At 37.9% G+C, this 16,858-nt stretch overlaps 1 protein-coding gene across 1 annotated transcript in view; it reads left to right on the top strand.

Moving 5' to 3' along the window:
• The window catches only part of PRSS12 (serine protease 12), a 67,558-nt gene that overhangs the window by 23,700 nt on the left and 27,000 nt on the right, over positions 1–16,858 (top strand). The window contains 3 exon segments of the mRNA XM_006153093.3: positions 9,571–9,749; positions 11,738–11,879; positions 16,511–16,707. Of these exon segments, the coding sequence (XP_006153155.1) occupies positions 9,571–9,749; positions 11,738–11,879; positions 16,511–16,707 (518 nt within the window).

Genomic DNA, 16,858 nt, shown 5'->3' with positions numbered 1-16,858 from the left:
CGTAAAACTTTCTCTAAAAGTAAATTATGGAATATTTTGTAACAATATTTTACTTTAATTGTTAAAAGTATTTCATTTAGCACTTTTGGGTAGATAGGGCATGGGAAGGCCTCTTGGATGAGAATATCTCTGTCCATGTACATTTTTTCTACATTTTAACTGTAATCCTTGACAAAGAGCATAGTTTTTGAAACTTGAACCATTTATATTTATTTTTTTGCAGTTGTTTTTTGTAATTGGTCCCTTAAAAAAAAAGAAAAAACTTGTTGCTTATATTGAAATTTTTTAATTGCCAGAGAGCATGTATGCTTGCCAGAAAGAGACAGAGACAGACAGAGAGAGAGAGAGAGAGAGAGAGAGAAAGCACCTCCCAGTGGGGAATGGTCATATCACAATCCCTTCTCCTTTATTTCTTCATCCTTTTGGGATTTTGGCATGCACACACATGTGCTCATTTTGTTTTACAACTTACTATAGTTGGTACTCACACTGTAGTCAGTCATCTGGGATCCAGCTCCCTTAACCACTAGGCTACAGTACCAGCCCTATATCAAAATATTTTAAAGTAAAACAGGATTTCAACATTTTACTCTCAATAGTTCACTATGCAGCTCTTAAAAAAAAAAACAAACACTACTTTTCTATATAGGCAAATTGTCATCAGAACAGAAACAATCAATCGTTATTCTTAATATTATCTAACATCCCAGCACAATCACATTTTTACAGTTGCCTCCAGTGTGGCCCTCACACTGCTTTCTCACTCTCCCTCTCTCTCCCTCTCTGTCTTTGTATACATACACTCTGGCAAGTACACATACCTGATAGCAAATTATAAGTAAGTAATTATTAATTATTCAAATAAATAAATAAAAATAGAACTTAGTCTGGTACAGTGCTCTGCATCTAAATGTTATATTCCTTCAATTTCTGTTAATCTAGAATAGTCTCCTTCTCTCTCTTTTTAAACTCCGAACTTAGACTTGTTGAAGAGACCAGTCAGTTGTTCTAGAGAATCTCCCATCTCCTGAATTTTTGTCATTTCTTCCTCAGTTTGTCACTTATTTCCTCCTTTGGATCTTGTAATTCCTGAAACTTGTTGATGGAAAAGTAACCAACTGTAAAATTAATAATTAATAATTAATGCAGTTTATTTCCAAGCCAAATATGAGTGATCTAAGCCCGGAGAAGAGGCATACATGCTTTTCTCGGGGTGATCATGTACAGAGGTTCCTTTTATTTGTTTTTGAGATTGACAGACAACATTTAGTGAAGAGATTTTCCATTGGTTTGGCCCAAAAAGGTGGAACATGTAGAAGCGGGGGCGGGGGGGTTTGTAGGTTATAGGTGGGTTCCACAATTCTTAGGTTGGTGATTGGAAGGGAAGACCTGTGTCTTGGGAAGAGATTAGTTAAAGAAAGGCTTCATATACATCTCAAGGAAAAGCAAGTTCTGTGTTTTGGGAAGAGATAAACAAAAGAATATACTGTAATCGGTTGAAATATACATCTCAAAGATACTATGCCAGGGACAAGAGGTAGGAAGAATCCTGTTAATAGAAAATAAATGGTCTGTTAGTGTTTGTGGGCATGACTTCCCCAGTCCCTTTTGAAAAGATTTTGGAAAAATAGGAAAAAATTGTCAGACTTCTGTCCACAAACTGAAGGTTAGGTCCAAAGCCTTGCTTAGGTTGGACACATGCTTTGGCTAGACATCATCAGTGGTGATGTGTACTCATCTTGCATGTCATCAGGAGTCACTAATAACTTTGGTTGTCCCCATTGGTAAGGCTGTAATTGAGCACAGAGTTAAGGTGGCATCAGCGTGACCCTTCACTGTAAAGTTCCACGTCTTCCCATAAGTGATTCTGTGATTCTGTCTCAATGGGTTTTACCATAATTACTGGCAGTGTTGCTTATTGGCAGGATCATTTTCTCTGGACAGGTAGGAATTGGTCCATTCACTTCCTCTTGAGAAGCCTGTAATTGCTCATTAAATTATTGACTAGATTTTTAAAAGTTTATTTATTTATTTTTACGACAGTGAGAGACAAAATGATAAGTGAGCTCACTGCTCTCTTCTATATGAGAGGGTTCATGTTTGGGAAAGTGGTTAAAAGGAATTCTACCCCCAAATATACAAGGCAGCAAGGATCTTCCACAAACCTTTGTGGCGACTCACAGTCTCACTGGGGAGAGATTATTTTAAGTCCTCTGACACTCTGAGCTGACACTGCTTGTGTGCTTTCATTTCATTTGATTTTATAGTTCTCTCCTAAGTTTGCACTGAGGCAGGATTCTGCGGCTCCTCTTCCTCCATAATTTGTTTTATTCATTTAAAGACTAAGTATTTAAGAATGAGTAGTTTTTCAATGGCATCAGGTTGCTAGCAGACAGCCTAACAACTATTGCTAGTGCCAATTTATGATTCGTTCTTAAGCAAATTTCACCTCGGTCTTACTTGCTTTGTTGAATTCCCAGAAGGAAATCACGTCATGCCTCCCTGGACTGGTGCTTACAATTATTTTGTGAAACACTGTCTTTGTCGACCTGCATCTTTTAATGCTATCTGTATATTTCAGTAGCTGGCAAGCTTCCAAATGCAAAAGAAATGATTGTATTAAGATACTTACATTTGATTAACGGAGAACTTGAAGAAAGATGAGAAGGATAGAATGCAGCCAAATGTTAGAAAATTAGGTAATTTGAGAATGTGTATGAATCCAGTGACTGTTCAGGTGGAGACATTTGAATTAGAATTCCTTTTAGTGTGCTTAATATGTGCTTAATACAGAAAGCATTTCTTGATATCTTTCAAAACTCTTAAAAGCATAGCTAGGAATTGTGACATCCTATTTTATTGTATAGATGTGTCACACTTTACATAAGAACTTAAAAAATTTAGACATTTCCTTCCCCTTCTTTTTGTTTTCCTATAAAATGATGATATACAACCATATGATTGAATAGTCAGAATAAATTTCTTTTCTAGTGTAAATGGCTTTAAATTTTTTTCTTTGCTCTTAAAACGAAACATTTTATAAACTTTATGTAAAGATAGCCTGGCATGGAGACCTATTGAGCAGGAAAGACATGTTATTTATTTAACATAAGAGGAAGTTAGGCCCACTGAGGTTACCCAGTGCCCCCGCAGTCCCACTGTTAGTGGGAGGCAGAGTCTTGAGGTTTATGACTTCCGATTTAGGATTTTTATCTTTCATATGACACTATTTGTAAAATGGCCAGCTGTGGATAAGAATAAATACAAATCCAGAGCTGAAAGAGGTAGGGAAGTCAAGAGGGAACGTTAGTTGCAAGAGGAAGATGATAATGAGCATGTCGTAGATAAACTGTTCGGATTCCATCAGTGAAAACGTCCCAGAGCCCAGCTGCAGTAGTGTGTTAGACGCTGCTGGGTGCCAGCTCCCAGGTGGGAGGCCCAGGTTCAGTTCCAGAACCACCTTAAAAGCCAGTTGTGCTGGTGCATACCTATAGTCCCAGCTATTCAGGAACCTGAGGCAGGAGGATCTCAACATAGTGAGACTCTGTCTAAACACACACACACACACACACACACACACACACAGGTGTCCCAGAAGGGGCCAGCAGGTGGTGCAGTGGTTGGGTACTGGACTCCCATATGGCCAACTACAGTATAAGTCCCTGACCCGGCAGTTTGAAACTCATGCTGGACACGTGTGTGTTTGTGCCTAAAATCCAGAGAGAAGAATGGAGGAGAGGGTATTGTGGTGTGACCATTGCCCCTGGCAGGTGATTTCTTGCTTTCTCTCTCTACGTCTCTCTCTCTCTCTCTCCATCTTTGCCAAGTGCACACTCCCTATTAAAAAAAAGAAAAGAAAAGAAAATATCCCAGAAGACTACAAGATAGCATACTGTTTCAAGTCTTCTCTGTACACAGAGAAGCCTTACTGTCTGATAGTGGTGTACTGTTCGACAATTATTTACCTATGAGCTCCAGAGTCTTTATCTGTAGAGTGGAAATAATAACGCTGTGGGGATATAAGGGAGATAAATGAATGAATGTGTATGGAGCCGTTGGGCCAATGCCCGGCTCACACGGTAAGCATTTGATACATATCAGATATTATTGGTGAGGGAGGGGATGGTTTCCCAGAGGAAAAAATGTCTAAGCTATTGATCAGTAAAAATAAGAGTTTTTTTCCATAGCTTACAGTGTCACAAACTGATATTTGGCATTAAGGAACTGATTGTTATAACCTAATAAATAATCATCTTATACAATAGAATTGCGTAACTGTACTCTGCGTCTATCTCAAAGTAGTAGCTAAGTCTGGGGATTGAGTTGGTCAGATGGTCTATTTATTTGTCCTTTTTCTTTCTTGGAGGGGAAGAACATAAACTTTGTATCAATACAATCTGATTAGCTAAATAGGTTTAAGAGGGCTTTGAATAAGGATCAACCATAGAATCAATTCAGTAGGTGTTGTCGAGGATTGCTGTTATGTAGGTCAAATAGCTTTACACAGAAAACAGTACCTCTCTGTGTTATATCAGAGTTCCCCTACTCCGCAGATTTATTCTGTGTCAGAGGAGAGGAGAGCAGGCGGCTCTGGGACTTTCAGCACAGTTGAACGACTGGGGCTAGGGTGGAAATAATTTTCATAAAGGAGAGAGGACACAGTTTTATTGAATTCACACACACAGCACTTCAACACTCACACTTTATTATTATTTTTTCTTTAATTTGCCAGAGGGTGTATGTGCTTGCCAGAGAGACAGAGAGGGAGCTAGAGGAGAAAGCACCCCACAATGGGACGGGGTGATACTGCGACCCCTTCTCCTTCGTGTCTTCATTTGGGGCATGGAGACAGTCATACCCAGCATTTCCAAGTGCTGGAGCCAGGATTTAAACTGCACAGTTGGCCATTGGCTCCCTTAACCACCAGGCCACGGAGATGGCCCAACACTAGCAAGTTTCATGTCATTTTTTGGTGTTGTAAATTCTCTTTGAGAGCAGAATCATCTGCTTTTTGCTATTCTCCTGAAAGCCAGCACCATTCAGGGCATGAGGAAATACTAGTGACTAGCCAGAGGAATGTCTGTGTATATTTAAAAATTATCTTTTTAATTTAAATAAACTGAAAAATTCACTAGAAAACCTGATTTTGTGCTACATCATAATTTCCTGGTTAATTTTGTTGTTGTTCCGAATTTTATTATTATTATTATTATTATTTTTTTAATTTGTTTATAGCAATTAACATTATTGTAATCTTTAAAATGTTATTTATAAACCGTGGAAAATACAGAAATGTATAAGAATGAGAATAAAATGCCTACGTGGTGTTTTAAAGGTGGATTTTCTCACAAATAACTTCCGTTAATGTCACTATTCAGGGATTCTGTTTTCCCATCCTTCTGTCTTCTCCCTTTAGGAAAGAACCGTTGGAGAAATGTACCAGGACATTTGGTTTTTCCGAGAATGTGTCACATAATCACTGATATGTCTGAAACACAATATATTCCAGTCACCCTGCCCTGGCCTCCCTAGAGTCACTTCAGCCAGTGGATGGTTTTTAGGGTGTGTTAGTTATTTTTCCTGGGAATAAAAGCATTTTGTTTATTGGGTCTGCCCCACAGCAGCATGGGTAAGCACTGTCTGGAGTGAACTGCTCTCACTTGGCTGACTTTGGTTTGAATCTCAGTCCTGATGGCTTGAAAACTACACTAGGGCCTGTGTGAGCACATGTCTAGGGCCTGGGTGAGCATGTGTCCAGGGCCTGTGTGAGCACGTGTCCAGGGCCTGGGTGAACACATGTCCAGGGCCTGGGTGAGCATGTGACCAGGGCCTGTGTGAGCACGTGTCCAGGGTGCCTATGGGGTTGAGGAGTGGAAGGGGGATTGTAACCTGACCATGCCCCACTTGAGGATGACTTTTCTTGCTCTATTTTGCATACATCCCCTTTGGCTTAAAAAAAAAAAAAAGTTTGTTACCTCTTAGTCCAAATATTGTGTGAAAAATGATACTAATCTTTTAAATCTCCAAAAACATGGTGGGTTAAGAATCTGTTATGAGGTTTTGATTCGATTACTCTTTAGTTGAACATCTTATATAGTTAGTGACGTGGGTATTTCTTCTGGGAATAGCCTAATAACCTCCATTGCCTTATTTGTTGGTTGTATTGTTTTTAACTAAAATATGATAATAATAAATTTTGATATATTTTAAAAATAATTATTTATTTTATTTTATTTATTCATTCATTTATTATTATTATTTTTTAATTTGACCAGAGAGAGACAGAGGGTAAGAGTGAGAGAGAGAGGAAATGAGAAAGCCAGCCACCAGATTCAGGATTCAAACCCTGGTCAGCCATGTGGGACTGTCCAGCGCCTTAACCAACACGCCACCTACTGGTCCCCAATAATAATTTATTATTATTGTTTATTTCTAGAGTTGTTTTCTTTCTTTCTTTCTTTCTTTCTTTCTTTCTTTCTTTCTTTCTTTCTTTCTTTCTGTATGTATGTATGTATGTATGTATTTTAATTTGCCAGTGAGTACATGTGCTCACCAAGGGGGAAGAGAGAGTATGAGAGTGAGCTTGAAACCCCTGCCCCCATGGGCCATGGTCATGCTACCATCCCTTCTCCTCCGTCTCTGTCTCCCTTCGGGTGTTCCCTATCTTGCCATAGGGCAGTGCCACGATGCCCCTGTGTTTCCTAACTTGTTCAGGAAATCTTGTTACATCCAAGGTTAAATGATAACAACTTGTGTTCCTTTTTCTTTTAATCTAAAGTAACTTTTTCTTTCTTTCCTTCCCTCCTCTCCTCTCCTCTCCCCTTTCTTCCTGTCTCCTCTCCTTGCCTCCCTTTTCCTTATTTAAGTTTTGAAACCTTCTGGATTTCATTTTTATTTCTGTTATGAGTTTGGTATCAATTATATATTCTCCGCTACTAGTCCCAGGTTTCCTCATTCCTGATCCTGGCTCACTGTACTGCCCGCATTGAAATGTGCTTTCATAGATCTTTTTATTCCCGACATTTATTTAAGGGCGAAACCCTACCTTTCCCTAAGCTCTCCTGTCTGGCTTCCCTGTGAGTGCATCCCTCAGCCTGTTTCCTCCAGTCCTCTCTCACTCTCCAGCCCAGTCTCAGTGATCTCTAAGTCAAATGACATATTTGCTTTAATCTCGTTACTTTAATCTCTTTACGCTAGAGCAGGGTCTACGAGCTTTTTTCATAAAGGGCCAGATAGTAAATACTGTAGACTTGGCAACTACTCAACTGCACTGTCACAGCTCCAGTGCAGCAAGCACTCTTGTCTTGATATTTTCCAACCATTTAACCAATGTAAAAACTACCCTTAGCTGAGAGACCATGTGAAAACCAGTGGTGTGCTGGGTTTTCTGGTTCATAGTTTGCTGACACATAGTCGAAGGTCACCAGTTAGGGCTTCTTTTTTTTTTTTTTTTTAAAGAGATTTTTCTATAGGACACATGCATTCATGAGAGAGACAGAAAGCAAGAAATCAATCCCCAGGGGGATGGCCACACTGCAATCCCTTCTTCTCCATTTTCCTCTCAGGATTTTGGGTAGGCACCCGATGTGAGTTAAAGCCACCTGGTTCAGGACTTGAACCACAGTTGACTATATGGGAGTCCAGCAACATAACTATTATACCATCTGCTGGTTCCCCTTAGATCCTCTTTTTAAAAAGGAGCCACAGGTCTTAGACACACAACTCCAAGAAGTCTCCTTCTTTGAACTGATATTAGTATATACATTAGCATATTTAAAACAACATATTTTAATTACTGAGGTTTCCCATTCCCTGCCTTGGCAGTTGAGGGAATTACTTGTACATGATGTTTTGTTGTTGTTGTTGTTTTTTAAAGAATTATTTATTTAATTTTATTTATTATTATTATTATCTTAATTTGTTATAGGGCGCATGCACTCTCCAAGGAGAGACAGTGAGAGAGAGAGACAGAGAAAGCGCAAAAGCAAGCTGCCAATTCCGGAACTTAAACTGTAGTCAGCTATGTGGGAGTCTAGCGCCCCAACCACCATGCCACCTGTAGGCCTCCCATTGTTGAGTCTTATTTTCTGTGGAGGTTAACTAAATTAGGCTTATTTACTTTAGTGCAAATGTTGTATGAGCTCATTTTCTTTGGGAGAGAACACGGGGTTATTATAATAACCTTTAAAACAGTAGAATTTCTTCACACCTTGTAGACCACTATTGCAAAGTCATGCAGGCTTAAAAAATACTTTTCTGGGAACTGTGGTGGTTCAGGTGGGAGGGTGCCACTGCATGGTGACTGAGGCCCCATGGGAAGCCTGAGTTCAGTTCCTGGCCCAACCTAAACGGGCCTTATATGGCGGTGCATGCCTGTGGTCTTAGCTGTTGGGAGGCTGGAGCAGGTGGATCACAACATGGTGAGACTTTGTCAAAGATACCTCTCGCTCTCTTTCCCCCTGAGTTATGTCTCTCTTTCTCATTTAACAAAAATTTGGGGGAGGATCAGGTTCCACGGCCTAATGATTATGGGAGTCCCATGTGACTGGCCACACTTCAGATTCCTCGAGAAACATGCTAGGTGTGTTTTTGTGTCTGTGCCTAAAATCCCGACAGTATGGAGAAATGAAGAAGAGATTGTAGCATGACTGCACCATAGTGGATGTGTTTTCTCCCTCTTCCTCTTCTTGTCCCTCTCTCTCTGGCAAGTACACATGCACCCTGGCAATTAAAAACAGGAAAAGAGGGACCAGCAGATGGCATAATGGCTATATCCTTAGACTCCCATGCAATCAACTATGGTTTGAGTTCCGGACCCGGTAGCTTAAACTCATGCTGGGCATGTGTGTGTGTGTGTGTGTGTGTGTGTGTCCAAGATCCTGAGAGGAGAATGGAGGAGAAGGGATTGCAGTGTGGCCATCCCCCCCAGGGGGTGATTTCTCACTTTCTGTCTCTGTCACTCTCCATCCTTCTGGCGAGTGCATGCGCCCTATAGCAAAACCTCTCAAAAAAAAAAAAAAAAAGAAAGAAAGAAAGAAAGGAAAAGATAAAAAAAGAAGAAAGGAAAACAAAAGGAAGCTAAGTGTTGGAAAATTCATATCAGTCTTAAAATTCTTATAGCAGATGGTGTGATGCTTACATCACTGGACTCCCACATAGTTGAACGCTGTTGAGTCTTAGGCCTAGTGGCTTAAAACTGATGCCGGTATGTGTGCGTGCATGCCCAGAATTCCTAGAGGAGAAGGGGTTGTAGCATGGCCATCCCTTCGCAGGGGATGATTTCTCACTTTCTGTCTCTGTCTCTCTGGCAAGTGCATGTGCCCTATAGCAAAAATCTCTCTTAAACAAACAAACAAACAAACACACAAAAAACTCCCAAAACCCAAACTCTTACAGCAGTGGAAAATGTAAAGAACAACAATAAAAAAGACTTCCAGAAAATTATGCATGATCTATGGAAAGAATTGTAAAGTGGGGATTAATAATTATGCTTTTACCAGGGGCAGTAGTGATACTCAGACCAACCTTGAGTGTCTAATCCAGATTTATTCTGCTCTTCTGTTTATGCAGTGGTATTGCCAAGGCATGGAATCAGGCATATTTTGGGGAAGGATCTGGCCCAGTCATGTTGGATGAAGTACGGTGCACTGGGAATGAGCTTTCCATTGACCAATGTCCAAAGAGTTCCTGGGGAGAGCATAACTGCGGTCATAAAGAAGATGCTGGAGTGTCTTGTATTCCTCTAACGGGTAAGGATTTCAGTCCATTCCTACACCCACTCTTACCTCAGTCACCATTCAGGCAAGCCACGGCTTCCCTTTGCCTCAGTTTAGATAATGTTACCAAATGGCCATACAAATAAATCTCCCAAATAAAACAACTGAAAAACTAACACAAATCCTATAATAAAGTGCTACCTCCTTACTCAGATATTTCTGAATTTTTCAATTTAAGGCTATAGAGTTCTATAAAGCTAGATCAGAAATTCTGATTTAGTTGCCTGTGTAGTACCCAATAATGAAAATCAGGGTGCCATGATACGTTTCAGATATCAGCTGTTACAATAATGTCTTCAGTCCACGCATCTATTTACCTGTTTTGACTCTCAGAATGTGATTTTAGCTGATAAAATTGTATTGATATGATTGTCGATTGAAGCATACTGTGAAAGAAATCAAGCTAACTTTGCTGTGCTCAGTTTTCAGATTATTCTAAATTGTAACATGCCTATCAAACTATGTTGTGTGTTATAAGAAAGGCATGTCTGAGTGCAAACTGATGTGTGTGTATGTACTTACATGACTTGGGGAAAGAAGAAGAAAATGAATGGGCAAGAGAAGCTGGGTCTTCACAAATCCATCATTTCTAAAAAGAACTTGAAAATATTGTATTTTTTAAATAAAGATCAAAAGAATAACTTCTTAGAACTTTTGAAATACTGAATTATATATATTTATTAACATATTTCCATACATGCTATTATTTTTGTTTGCAGAATAACACATTTACGCACAATAGACATATATAATTTATACCCAATTTTAAGCCAGAGCACTTTGTGATCTTAGGTTGTCAATTTCCTCTCTTTGAAACGAGGATGCTCTTACATAGTTGTCACAGTCATAATACTTTGCAGGCAGTAAGATATTATGCTAATAAGTGCTTCTGTTGCTAAGAGACCTTTATTTGCTTTCAAAGATCCCATAGACTTATGAAAAATATGACCTTTATCTGAGATTATTTTGATGGTTCATGTTTATGTTTCATTTATATGTTTTATATGGGGGCCTGGGGGAAGAAGTATTAGGATTATTTTGGATAGAGCTGGCTTTTAAATCTACTTTATGGAATTAAATTTATTGTACTGTTTCTGTTTAGAAGCTCTGTATAGAATTCTGTGGGAATTAATTATTCATTGAGTTAATAAGATTCAAATTCAGATCTGTATTATCACTACATGAACAAAGGCAAGACATGTGGTCTAGTTTTTATAATTCATGAATGCCCAAGGAATAATAAATGCATCGACATGATGGATGTTCCTTATCCATTACAGCTTTTTCTGTCTTCATATTTCAGCACTTTTTATTTGTAGCTAAGATTTTGTACTATGAACAAATTACTGTTTTTTTTTTACTTGCTAAATTTTAATAACTAGTATTGCCCAGACTCAAGGAGACTGAGTTATAGAAAATTTTCCAGATATTATTTCATCTAGAGATCTCTAACTAAATAATTTGGAATTATATCAGAATATATTTTTCTTCTCAGAAAATAGGAGTACAAGTAGAAAGGAGAGAATTTTTTTAAAATAATTATTTTATGGTACTTTATTTATTTATTTATTTTTAATTTGACCGGAGAGGGACAGAGGGAGAAAGAGAGAGAGAGAGAGTGAGAAAGCAAGCCACCGGGTCTAGGACTCAAACTAAGGTCAGCCAGTGCCCTTAACCACCATGCCACTTGTCACGCCTCCCCCCATTTTTTAAAAAGAATTATTTTACTGAACTTTATTTATTTATTTAAGGAGAGAATATTTTATTGGAACAGAATGTGTTATGCCAGGCTTTGGAAACAATGTACTGTCAGTCGTGGAGCAGTGTTATAGTGACAGTTAATCAAAGGCCATGAGGGAGACCTAAGTATGGTGATGTTTCTGGTCAAATAAAAATGTTGATTTCCTTTTTTTTTTTCGAGAGTTGATTTGCTTTGTTTCTGTGTTACCTTCTCATCACAGATGGAGTCATCAGACTTGCAGGTGGGAAAGGCAGCCAGGAGGGTCGCTTGGAGGTGTATTACCGAGGACAGTGGGGGACTGTCTGTGACGATGGCTGGACCGAGCTGAACACATACGTGGCTTGTCGACAGCTGGGATTTAAGTAAGGTCCATTGATATGAGGCAGCTCCATGCCAAACCATTTCTTTCAAAGTCCTAATTGTGTAATCCCTACTTGTAATTTCCATGATACTACAAACACGTTTTCTACTCTCTCTTTGCCTGCCCACCTCCATTCCTACCTATGTATGTGTGAAGCAAGAATCAATGACATTTTTTAAGAAGATGAATGACCATATCTTCTACTTGTCTCTTTTACCTTTCCTGCCACCACCCCTCTTCTTGAAGAATTAGCTTCAAGGGGTAAATTCTAGGTCCCTTTGTGCCTATTCAAGTAAGACTTTGAATGCTCGATTTTGTTCAAATGCATCCCTACTATTGGACATCTTAGTCTGACATCACTGTGTCTAAAAGTGCAGCTAGGTCCAGTGACAAATGCTTTGGTATTATATTATTCCCTTTCTCAGAATGTGATGATAAGTATCACTTTTATTTGAGAAAAACAGCCCTCTTGTCATGAGATGCCCTTTAGAACTGCCTTTGACCTCATTCACTTAAAAACCCAGTGTCACACTTTGGGTGATATATTTCATGTCACACATATAATGCATTCCAGCGTAAAGATAAAGTTGGTCAAAGCAACTGCAAATGATGCCTTTGAGCTATATGTTTAATGAAGTCCATGAATGCCCATTCTTTTCTGTTTTTCCTCTTTCTATGTCATACTTGAAGTCATTGTCTGATATTTGAAAAACTTGGCAACATTATTTCATGTCATTTGGAGATAGAGCTAATAGCAAAGATTTGCTAAGTCTTAAAAATATACTTTCATTCAAGCTAGGCAAAGCCATGTTTAAACATAGGTTTTCAAACTTATGAAAGTAATATAAAACAAAACTTGGGAAAGGAAGTAAAATTAGCTGTAATTTTTCCATTCTTGGCCCATCATTATTATAGCTTATGTGTATAAATCTTTATCAGCCCTACTTGTGGACATGTAATTTTAGTATCCACATTTTTTACCTTTCTACTGCTTAATAGTCATAAGTTTAAATGATAACAAATGAAAGGTTCATATCATCATTTACTTAATCTTCATATTTCAGCACTTTTTATTTGTAGCTAAGATTTTGTACTATGAACAAATTACTGTTTTTTTTTTACTTGCTAAATTTTAATAACTAGTATTGCCCAGACTCAAGGAGACTGAGTTATAGAAAATTTTCCAGATATTATTTCATCTAGAGATCTCTAACTAAATAATTTGGAATTATATCAGAATATATTTTTCTTCTCAGAAAATAGGAGTACAAGTAGAAAGGAGAGAATTTTTTTAAAATAATTATTTTATGGTACTTTATTTATTTATTTATTTTTAATTTGACCGGAGAGGGACAGAGGGAGAAAGAGAGAGAGAGAGAGTGAGAAAGCAAGCCACCGGGTCTAGGACTCAAACTAAGGTCAGCCAGTGCCCTTACCCACCATGCCACTTGTCACGCCTCCCCCCATTTTTTAAAAAGAATTATTTTACTGAACTTTATTTATTTATTTAAGGAGAGAATATTTTATTGGAACAGAATGTGTTATGCCAGGCTTTGGAAACAATGTACTGTCAGTCGTGGAGCAGTGTTATAGTGACAGTTAATCAAAGGCCATGAGGGAGACCTAAGTATGGTGATGTTTCTGGTCAAATAAAAATGTTGATTTCCTTTTTTTTTTTCGAGAGTTGATTTGCTTTGTTTCTGTGTTACCTTCTCATCACAGATGGAGTCATCAGACTTGCAGGTGGGAAAGGCAGCCAGGAGGGTCGCTTGGAGGTGTATTACCGAGGACAGTGGGGGACTGTCTGTGACGATGGCTGGACCGAGCTGAACACATACGTGGCTTGTCGACAGCTGGGATTTAAGTAAGGTCCATTGATATGAGGCAGCTCCATGCCAAACCATTTCTTTCAAAGTCCTAATTGTGTAATCCCTACTTGTAATTTCCATGATACTACAAACACGTTTTCTACTCTCTCTTTGCCTGCCCACCTCCATTCCTACCTATGTATGTGTGAAGCAAGAATCAATGACATTTTTTAAGAAGATGAATGACCATATCTTCTACTTGTCTCTTTTACCTTTCCTGCCACCACCCCTCTTCTTGAAGAATTAGCTTCAAGGGGTAAATTCTAGGTCCCTTTGTGCCTATTCAAGTAAGACTTTGAATGCTCGATTTTGTTCAAATGCATCCCTACTATTGGACATCTTAGTCTGACATCACTGTGTCTAAAAGTGCAGCTAGGTCCAGTGACAAATGCTTTGGTATTATATTATTCCCTTTCTCAGAATGTGATGATAAGTATCACTTTTATTTGAGAAAAACAGCCCTCTTGTCATGAGATGCCCTTTAGAACTGCCTTTGACCTCATTCACTTAAAAACCCAGTGTCACACTTTGGGTGATATATTTCATGTCACACATATAATGCATTCCAGCGTAAAGATAAAGTTGGTCAAAGCAACTGCAAATGATGCCTTTGAGCTATATGTTTAATGAAGTCCATGAATGCCCATTCTTTTCTGTTTTTCCTCTTTCTATGTCATACTTGAAGTCATTGTCTGATATTTGAAAAACTTGGCAACATTATTTCATGTCATTTGGAGATAGAGCTAATAGCAAAGATTTGCTAAGTCTTAAAAATATACTTTCATTCAAGCTAGGCAAAGCCATGTTTAAACATAGGTTTTCAAACTTATGAAAGTAATATAAAACAAAACTTGGGAAAGGAAGTAAAATTAGCTGTAATTTTTCCATTCTTGGCCCATCATTATTATAGCTTATGTGTATAAATCTTTATCAGCCCTACTTGTGGACATGTAATTTTAGTATCCACATTTTTTACCTTTCTACTGCTTAATAGTCATAAGTTTAAATGATAACAAATGAAAGGTTCATATCATCATTTACTTAATATTTAGTTAAAAATTTCCTATTGTAAATAATATTATCATAAAAATATAAATGCAAATAATTATCCCATATTTTGAATTTTCTTGGGCAGAGCAATTTATTATATAATAATTACTTTGTCAAGAAATATTATATGTTATATATTCAAGTAAATATTAACATTAATAAGAATTGTGTAATAAATGCCACTTTTTGTCTAAGCGAATCTTTGCTCTCCTGGCAACTATGCTCTATTTTCACAGTTTTAGAGAAATTCATGAATGCTATTATTTACTGATTATTTTCACATTTTTTCCTTATTCATGAAAATGATTGAGTGACATTGATTTTTTTTGTCCACATATATGTATATTTTTTGCATCACAAATCCATTCAAGTATTTTTTTTTTTTGGCGTACCCAGAGTTCTAAACTTACCGAGTCGAAAAATGTTCTTAATAATGTGTGTTAAATGTTCTAAATGTGTTAGAAGACAGTATAAGCATGTGCTACACATACTTTTAGTGTGCAGAGAAATTTTTGAAAGAGAAAATTATTTAAAATGAGAAGAGGATAAACTTTGGATTTCTTTATACAAACGTAATCCCAACATAAAATGACTGCCTTTTATTTGTTACATAGCTGGTATGGACAGTTGACAGATTAATGCATTCTGTGAAAAAAAAAAAGTGTAAGTTGAAAGTGAGAGTAATATGAGATTTAGGTTTGTTACATTTCTAGTTAAGTTTGGATTAATCAGCCAGACAGAAGAGAAGCCTTAGAATGATTAATTACAAGTTGCATTGGTTTAATTTATTTATCAATTCAATAAATGCTTACATAAAAATTGATGGAGGAATTTATGCCAAATAGATCTCTTCATATTTTTAGTACAGAAATAATAGAAGCACCGAGTGAGGGAAATGACTTGACAAAATTCACGAGTAACAGTCTGTTAGAACTGAAAGATGACCTTAAAGATCTGTAAGCTCAGTGATTCCTGGAGGTTTGGATCTTATGGAATAAGAGAAAACAAAATTGGAGGGGAGGTAGAAAGGAAAGGAGGTACAGACCATTTGAAAAAGCTTTTAGAGATCTTTGATATTTCTACAATATATATTTTTATTTACTTCAAAACTTTTTTTGGTAGTACAGTGTTTAAAGTTAGTTGGAATTCAAATGTAATTTATAAACATTTTAATAACTGAACTGAAATAATCTTAGGAAGAGCTAGGAACATGTATTCTGATTTTGATGGGCTGAAATCCAAATTTCATCATGAATTCAGTACCGTGCTTGAGAATCAGTGAACTAAATTGTACTTTACTTTGGAGAAGAGGATACCAAAAAGGCTTGGAGATGCTGGTGACATCAAATAAGCTCAGCTGGCTCCGCAGAGGCCAAAGCAAGACGTGTTCTTACTTTCTGGTCACAGTGTTACACCTGCAGTCAGGAGTTGGAGGTTTATTGCTCTGTCTGAATTATCTCTGACTGGTAGGTTACACTGTAGACAAAACACCAGAGTGAATGGGGGAAAGGATGAATTATTCATTAATAAGTCATTAAGATAATAAAAAAAATTATGACGACCAAAATATGTGATCGAATGAGTCCTGAAGGTAGGAGAAAGTACAAATTCTTGTCCTCCGAAATCATAACACTTAATTAGGTTGTTGATTTTATTGTGGTTCTTTGAAACAAGACTCAGCAATTCCATGCAGAATGTTACTTTGTTGCCACAGGTATGGCAAACAGGCCTCTGCCAACCATTTTGAAGAAAGCACAGGGCCCATATGGCTGGATGACGTCAGCTGCTCAGGAAAGGAAGCGGGTGTCCTTCAGTGTTCCAGAAGACCATGGGGACGGCACGACTGCAGCCATCGGGAAGATGTCGGCCTTGTCTGCTACCCCGGCAGCGATGGACACAGACTCTCTCTGGGTGAGGACCAGCCAGGGCGCTGAGTATCCATAACTCAGTAGCCACTGTAGCTTTTACAGTTGGTCCAGACTATGAAGTAGTTCTCATCTTTGGGTATTTTTTTAAGAGAGAGATTTTTGCTATAGGATGCATGGGCTCGACAGAGAGACAG

The sequence above is a fragment of the Tupaia chinensis genome, unplaced genomic scaffold (genome assembly GCF_000334495.1).
Source record: "Tupaia chinensis unplaced genomic scaffold, TupChi_1.0 Scaffold000362_1, whole genome shotgun sequence".
In the NCBI taxonomy this organism is placed as follows: Eukaryota; Metazoa; Chordata; class Mammalia; order Scandentia; family Tupaiidae; genus Tupaia; species Tupaia belangeri.
The sequence above is the reverse complement of the archived record's forward strand: the minus strand, read 5'-3'. Positions and strand labels throughout refer to the sequence as shown.